The following is an 8,857-nucleotide window of genomic DNA, read 5'->3' on the forward strand; positions in this document are numbered from 1 at the left end:
CGAGCGGGCCCTAAATATACAAGCTTCAAACTTAAAGGAAATAAAATGTTCACTCATATGATATGTAAGAGGAAAACACAAAAAAAAGTTTTAAAAAGCTCTTGGTTAGTCTTATAAAAACATCCACTCGTTTTTACTGTATGAAGATACTGATTCTCCAACGTCGCTGCTGCCCAATTTCTTGGGCCTTCTCAATTCCATGGTTCCTAAGAAGACAAATCGTAATAATTTTATTTCATTTTAGCAAGATTTTGATGCCAACTGGCACTACCCCACCTAATACACCTTCCATTTGTGCTTATAAAAGGAGTAGGCAATGCTACCTTCCAACACATCAGCTCTTCCTTGAGTCTGATCACTACACACTACTCTTCAGCCTTTTCATATCACCCTTTGCTACCAAACCAATTCAGTCTCTTTGCTTGTTCTACCTGAGTTTGAAACGTAACCTTAGAACCATTTCACACAACACTTTCTGTTCCTTAATTCCTGAAAGAAAATGGCATCTTGTTCAATCTCAGCCTCAGGCTCATGGAGTGTTAAGGACAACAAGGCCTTTGAAAAGGCTCTAGCTGTTTATGACAAGGACACCCCTGACCGTTGGTACAATGTTGCTCATGCTGTTGGCGGCAAAACTCCAGAGGAAGTGAAGAGGCACTACGAACTCCTTGTTCAGGATGTTAAGCATATTGAGTCAGGACGTGTTCCATTCCCAAATTACAAGAAAACTACTTCAGAGTCAACTGATCAGGAGGAAAAAAGGTATCATTCTTCCCTCTATACATATATATATATATATATATATATATATATATATATATATATATATATATATATATATATATATTATTCATAGAAATCGAAAACAGGTATAGAAGAAGGTTTGTAATGAGTCACACACCTCATTCAACCAATTGAATTATACCCATTTGAATCTTTATAATTTATACATGAATAGCTTGGTATTCCTACATGTTGGTTTCAAACAATGCTGCTATCTCTCCCCAGAATAATCTTATTTAAACAAGAAAGCAGAAGTTTATGCAATAGTTAAAATTACACCTACCAACTATGCAGCCAACAAATTTGTTTGATCTTCATGACTCTAATATTTCATTTTCCTTATTTTTTTCAGGCTGAGGAATTTGAATTTGAACCTCCAGTGACCCCCCCACCCCCCATCCCCCCATCAAGAACAACAAACTGATTTTCTAATTTTCATCAACCAACATGTTTAATTTTCAGCATCCCTGGTAGTACTACGTGGTGTTATGTCACACATAATTGCTAGTGCAATAGCATCTTAGGCTATATTAGTCATCATAAGAATCATATGTCCCGTGATTCCATCTTGTACTTTCTTGTCGTTGAAGCTGCCTCTAGCTTGAAGAGTTAACGACTGTTTCAGTTCCTCGTCCTAAATAAATTTATAATTTTATAATATGCTTATTATCATAACGTTTATTTTTTTATAGGTAACTTTATTATCACAACGTACATCAGTTACCTTATTCTTGAATAACACAGATCAATTACTTCCCTACAGGAATCTTAATAATCCCAGTGATATAAAGAATCAATAACTGCTGGTAAAATAATTATCAAGAAAAAGAGACACGCTAAACTTTTTACTAGTAGGCTATTAATAAGTCACTGTTCTGATCTTGGTTTTTTCATAATAGGAACATTATTATAGAACTGGAATTACTCATGCATGAACTCTATGAAACCATAGCCATTAGAATTTAGAACCCAAAATGATCAAGGAGGCGGGAAAATTTGATTTGAAGGGTTAAGCTTGAAAATAAAAACTTGATTATAGTAACCAAAGTTTGTCATTCCTTTTAGACAACAAAAGTACTGCAGTAACATGAATTTTTTTTTTAAGACAATGGTTTTATAGTAAGTACTGCACAAAGTTTTTGTTCGCCTTGTAGACGCAATCATTGCCTGAATGAGCTTTCTATAATGCTTAATAGTGGACTAACAAAGAAATGGAGAGGAAAAAATAAATAAAGGAAAGACAAGATAAAGAGAAAAAGGTAGGAAAAATTCTCTCTACTTATTTATATGGATAAAAATAGTATAAATAAATAAATTTTATAATTTTATATTAATTAAAGAAGCAAATTTAACTTAGAGAAATTATACTTTTCACTATTTTTTCGTAATTGACATAAACTTATTATTATTTAAAAACAGAACAAAAAAAAAAGATTGCTATTCTCTCTCTCTCTCCATTAGATGTCTCATTTAGGGGAAAAATATATATTTGGAAACCATAACATCATTTCCTTCTTACTTTTTCTCTCAAAAATTGAAATTTGGTATTTCTATATATCTAAATGTCATTATAAAAAGATGCCAAAAATATGAAGTAGGAAAAGAAGAAAAAAAGAATGATGTTTCATGCATATAATAATAATAAGAAGAACGATATATGTTTTATTGTTTTATGATGATGTCTTAAAAAAATAAAAATATAATACATATTGATTTATTGAGTTAGAAAAATTCAAAGACTTTCGTATCTAATAATAATAATAATAAATTTAATTAAAAATTTATAATAATGACGAAATTTATCCCATAGATATATCTGTAATAATTGTCGACTATTCCTAATAATTATATATATATATATATATATATATATATATATATTTATTATGGGTAATATAAATAAAATATTTGAACTTGAATAATTAATCTTTGAATTATCACTTAAAAAAATTAAACTTTCATAAATACGCGTAATAAATATCGACTACCCATAACAATAATTTTCTATTATAAATGAAATATTCGAATTTGAATATATAACTTCTGAAATATGTCACTTAAAATCGAACTCTCGCTTTTTATCAGTTAAAAAAACGAACTTTTTTTATAAAAAAATATCACTTAAAAACGAACTCTCGTGCATTTTTTTGTAACAATTAAATATATTTTTACTCCTTTAAAAAATATTTTTATTAATCCCTCAAATTTTAAAAAAATTACTTTTAATCCTTTTATTTCTTTTCCCAAGTAGTGTCACAAATTTGTGACGCTTTCTTATCACTACAATTTTTTTAATTTAATTTCTTTAAAAGTAATTTATGACGGTTTAAATTCATCATAATAAAAATAATCACAATTCAACATCATATCTATGTTTTTATTTATCTTCTTAAAAATTGTCAAAATATGTAAAAAAAGAAGAAGAAGAAGGCCATCAATTCATATGATTCAAATATTTTGACAATTTAAAATATCTAAAAATTTATTTTTAAAAAATTAAATTAAAAATATTTATTTTGGAAACAATCACAAATTGTAAATTGTGAAATCATAAACAATAAATAAAAAGGAACTAAAAGTAATTTTTCATAAATTTGAGGGACTAATAAAAATAATTTTATTTTTGAAGGAGAAAAAAGATAATTACTATTCTTAATAATTACTTTTTTTCATATTTATTATGGGTAATATTAACGGAATGTTTAAATTTAAATATTTAACCTTCCAATTTAAAGGGTGCTAGTATCAATCAGGGGAGATTAATTTAATTAATTTAGAAAGATGCATGAGTTATTGCAAAATTTTTTATTTTTTTTTTAATTTTTAATTAACTTTTTAAATTTTTTATTTTTAATAAATTTATTTATTTTATTTTAGTCTCTAAATTTGTTTAGATGGTATTTTAAAAAGTGAAATAAAATCATTTAAATAACACTTTAGAAACTAAAAAAAAAAATTATTAGAGAAATATATAAAATTAAAAAATTATTAAGATAAAAAAATCTGATATAGTTAAGCCAAAATAAAAAAAAAACCAAAGTGAGAAATGAGAATTACTATAAACATAAAAAGACGTGTTTGCCTTTTTATTTTATAAAGAAAACATAGCTCATAACACAAGTCACAAGTACTCAACAATCTATATATACCAATTGACTTAAGACGACCTCATTAGACTTCTTTTTTCTTGTGATGACAATTGACAAAACATCAAAGTTAATCAAAGAATGCTTTTACGATGGTTGTGGAATGCCGACACCATTAGCAAACGGGAAGTGCGGTTTATGTAGGACACCCATGATTAACAAGAACCTGTTAAAGCTACTCAGCTAGTTAGTATTTTTTTTATCCGTAAAAATGAAAAACTTTATAACAATTCATGCAACTGTCTAACCAATCTAGCTACCTAGTATAAGAAAAGGCCCTCATTGCCCTACTCGTTTTTCTCACATTTTTCACTACACTTACTCACCCACTACACCATGTTTCCCCAGCCATGGATTTTCTTGATAGCTACAATCTTTGCAACTTCAGTGTTCATGTCCTCACTGGTTGAGTCATTTCCAGAAGCTGATAAGGTGAAATCCTTGCCTGAACAGTCACCTCTAGTTCTCTGGCTTAATGGAGGTAAATCCATATCTCTTTGTTACTTCAACTTTGTCTATCAAACATTTCTCTTTTATTATTAGCATGTTCTGGTAGGTAGAGTAAGAGTCCTAATATCATGTTAGAGATGTGAAAAAGAGAAAGTTATTTATGTGTCATTTTTTCAAGTTTCAATTGCCTTGTTGCCTCTGCTGGGCCTGTCTGTACATCCGTTGGAGTTGGAGCCTTCACAGAACATGGTCCTTTTGTTACAAATCAAGGAGAGGCTATTGAGAAAAATCAGTATAGTTGGAACAAAGGTGCTACAAATTTCAAAAACCTTTATCTCTTTTCCACAAACTAAACTAAGATCACCCCTTGAGCTTCTTTGAGTCCTTTCTTTTTGCAGAGGCAAACATTTTGTACCTAGAGTCACCGGCAGGTGTTGGATTCTCTTACTCTCTCAATTTGCCATTTTATAAAACACTGAATAATGAAGTCACGGGTTGGTTCACTTTCTTATCCCTATGCAACACACTTAATCAATTTGTTCTTATCTTTATTTTCTGTTTTGGATTACCTTTGTGTTTATTCTGGTTTTCTTAGATTCCCTTCAGAAGCTGGATATAAAATTAATATTTTGTGTGTTAACGTTAATTGTCTTTTTTAGCCCGAGACAGTCTGGTTTTCCTGCAGCGCTGGTTTGCCAAGTTCCCAGAATACAAGAATAGAGATTTTTATATAATGGGGGAGAGTTATGGAGGTAAAGTCACAATAATTTATTTACCTTGAACTTTGCATAAAAAATCCTTAGATTGCTAACACTGACAATGTTGGTTTTGGTGGCAGGTCATTATGTACCTCAACTTGCTTAACTCATTATCAAGAGTAAAGTGAATTTCAACATAAAGGGAATAACAGTGAGTAAAATATTTCCACTTTTTGTTTTCTGTTGGTTTCATGCTGTTGCATTTTCTAAGTTAACTTTGCATTTGCATTGCAGATAGGAAATCCTCTTCTGGATTTCGACACTGATATGAATGCAGTTGATGAATATTACTGGTCTCATGGAATTATAACTGATTATGCATACAAAATCATGACCTCTCTATGTAACTCGTCTAGAGTATTAAGAGAATACTTCAGTGGCCAAATTTCCAAAGATTGTGTCTTGTTGCAGCTCAAAAAGTCTCAGAAGTGTATTCTTTTACAACTTTCATTGACCCATAGTATGTTGTTGGGGAGAAATGTATTTCTTACAATGTATCTCAGGCAGGTTTTCTTAGGGAGATGCTAAATTCAGGAATGTTTCAGTTTAAGAAATCCCATAATGTGCTTCAAACCGAAGAACCTGACCAGGTGAGATGTCTCTGAAAAATATAGTATTTTGATTCATTCTTTATTTAAATTTTCTTCATTCTCTGTTCCTGCATTTAAATCAAATGGTATCTTTTTAGTCTCTACAATCCCTTAATAGGGATTAAAATTTAAAAATCCAGAATTTTATTTTATAATTTTAAAGTACTAAAAAAAAAAGAATTGGGACAAACCAAAATACTACAAATTTTCGTGGGTTAAAAATATATTCAAGCCATGCATATATGAAATATGCCTTTAGTATTAAAATGTTTATCTTTTATTCTGGTTGAATCTGGGTAGTGTTGTTAATCGGAATTTTGCTTTTCAATTTGGATGGTGCAGCAAGTTGATGAGTGTAATTTGAAATATTCAGAGATGTACTTGAACAGGAAAGATGTGCAGAAGGCTCTCCATGCCCGGCTGGTGGGAACCACCAATTATCTCAGAACATATTAATTAAATTCTTTTATAATTGGAGGCAGACACTGTGAGATAATGGACATGTAGAGGAATCATATATGATCCTGCTGACACTTCTTCCCATGTCAGGATTATGACCCATTGAACAGAGAGATACCAACAATTAATGTTGTCGGCTTCTTTGTAAAATCAGGTCTTCGAGTCATCGTTTACAGGTGATAATACATATAGGGAATACATAAAGGTATGGCTAACAAGTGTTTTTAACGTATTAATTAAGAAATTAAAAAAATATATTTATTGTAAAAATTATAAAAAAATGAAAAAAAAGTTATGAATGATATAATTTTATATATCACAATAATTTTTTTAAAAAATTTCTTAATCAATATCCCAAACATACTAGTTAGATTTTTTCATATATAAATGATTCCTTGATTAAGGAAGTTTGTATTTTATTGATTAATCCATGTTTCACATATATAATGAGGTAATTAATCACAAAAGGTGTTGGTTGTGATAATAAATTTGAATGAAGTCTATACTGGGGATCAAGACTCTGTGATTCCATGCATGGGCACGAGAAGATTGGTTGATAGACTAGCAAAGACACTAGGACTTAAAACAACCGTGCCTTACAGTTCCTGGTTTGTGGACAAGCAGGTCAATATTCATGCTCTTACTATCATTGTTTAATTACTGGGTTTCATATAGTGGTGAATCATTTTGCTCACATTTACGTTATTTTTACATGCAGGTTGGAGGATGGACACAAGTTTATGGCAATCACCTCTCGTATGCCACCGTAAGAGGAGCTTCACATGGCACTCCAGTTACTCAAGGACACATGGCCCCTTGCTTGAAATTGGTACCACTACCAAGCACCAGAGTTGTTCCTTTTCATCCAATAAGTGTTTGAAATTTTTTTACATAAACTGAAGTGGCTTTAAGTGTAAGAAACCATGACACACGTTACTCTGTTAGTCCCACATCGGATAGTTTTAGTAAAACACAGGATTTATATAGCTAAACGCTGAGACCTCTGGTCACGACCTTACTTGAACAGGATCTGTTCTATAGGCTCGTACCTCTGTGTCCTTGAGTTCTAAGGAGACAGGAACCTACGTCTGGTGGATGAATCAAGACCGTGTGATCAGAGCGTGATTATCGGCCTGATGAGCTTCTCTTTGGAGGAGTCCCATCTTGGGCTGCAGAGGATCGTTCTCAGACAGTCTCACCTGCCTGGGATGGTCGCACGGTTGTCTGACAGACCTAAACAAATTTTTTTCACCGTTCTACAATTTTTTGCACATCTGCTTGGAAACTTGTTCGTGCTTAATGGTGAAATGTACAAGTAGAAACACTAAGGAAGGGTTCTTCCCTCACCCAAAGATAAGTTGCTGTATTTACTTCTTCAAAAGAGATTAGATCCTTACTCCAAAGTACTTTGGCATGAGTTCTTTGGGTTCACATCATAACCATTTCAGGTGAGGGGAGATGCCACGTTCAAAGGGTAAAATGAAGTTTAACATTGTTCAATGCTCAATAGGCCCAGGTGGCACGTTACAAGATAGGACTCATTTTTTTAGCCAACAGCCTAATGATACTAAGAACATTCATAATGAGAGTTGTTTATGTAAAAAAATTGTGTGTGTTTGCATTGTTAAAGTTCGCATTTGAAGGCCTGTCTTTGTAAGTAAATTTTCAGTTAGCTTAAAGAGCTGGGTTCCATTCTTGCACAGAGCTCTAACACATTCATGTTGTGCACCAATCTTCATTTTCTATTACATGGCTCATCTCATTTGTCCCTCTCTTCCCTTTCTATCTGTGTCTCGTCTCTTAAGGGATGTGAAAAAAAAAATCGTTATTTTTTTGTTTGAGGTAAAACACATATCTCCCGCATTGAGCTAGAAATGTTTATAAAGTTTTTTTTTTTTTTCTAAATAAAGGAACGCTGTAAAAATCTAGTCAAAATAATATTAGACCTATTAGAATATGATTGCAATCATAAAAATATAGTCAAAGTAATATTGAACCTATTAACATAATGTTGAACTCTTGGGTCAAATAGAACACTAATGATGGTATATTTGGTTTAGAGAATACAAATAGAAAAAAATACTTTTAATTAGAGTAGAGTATAAAAAGTCAGCCCTACTAAAAAAAAGTGCAAATTTTTCTTTAATATTATTTTAGGTTAATTAAGTTTTTAGTCTTTTAAATTTTTTTAACGACTTTTAATTTTTCATTAATTTTTTGTAATCACTTTTAATCCTTCTAATTTTTTATTATCTATTTTTAGTCTCTCAAATATAAAATAAATGAGAAACTAAAAATGAATAAATAAGGATTAATTTTAAGTAATAAAAATAAACAAAAGATTAAAAATAAACAAAATATTTAGAGAGACTAAAAATATTGACAAAAAATTAATAAAGGACTAAAAATTGTCAAAAAAAAACTTAAAATACTAAAAATTAAAATCTAAAAAATTTTAAGAACTACAAACTTAATTAACCTATCATTTCTATCTTTTCTTCCAAACACACCCTAAGCCTAATCTCCACATCGAGTATTTAGCATGTGTTTACAATAATCACCGACTGAATTCAACTGACAAACACAAATCATGTCCCAAATTGATATATAGGTCATAACAACCAGTCACATCCTAAATTTTCGCTAATTGATTCCTAATATAGCTCGCTAA

The 8,857-nt window shown here is 30.7% G+C and overlaps 1 protein-coding gene, 1 non-coding gene and 1 pseudogene across 2 annotated transcripts; all 3 read left to right on the top strand.

The window, feature by feature from the left end:
• Positions 1-385: 385 nt before the first annotated feature.
• On the top strand, positions 386-1,421 carry MYB142 (MYB transcription factor MYB142). The gene is made up of 2 exons (NM_001249151.2): positions 386-762; positions 1,136-1,421. The coding sequence occupies exons 1-2, from the start codon at positions 500-502 to the stop codon at positions 1,164-1,166; spliced, it is 294 nt and encodes a 97-aa protein (NP_001236080.2). The 5' UTR covers positions 386-499; the 3' UTR covers positions 1,167-1,421.
• Positions 1,422-4,405: 2,984 nt separating this feature from the next.
• On the top strand, positions 4,406-7,311 carry LOC100812346 (serine carboxypeptidase-like 45; annotated as a pseudogene).
• On the top strand, positions 7,196-7,420 carry LOC112997706 (small nucleolar RNA U3). Its single transcript, XR_003265943.1, has one exon. It is a non-coding gene; the product is annotated as a small nucleolar RNA U3 (small nucleolar RNA).
• Positions 7,421-8,857: the final 1,437 nt, after the last annotated feature.

Source organism: Glycine max, chromosome 19 (genome assembly GCF_000004515.6).
Source record: "Glycine max cultivar Williams 82 chromosome 19, Glycine_max_v4.0, whole genome shotgun sequence".
Lineage (NCBI taxonomy): Eukaryota > Viridiplantae > Streptophyta > Magnoliopsida > Fabales > Fabaceae > Glycine > Glycine max.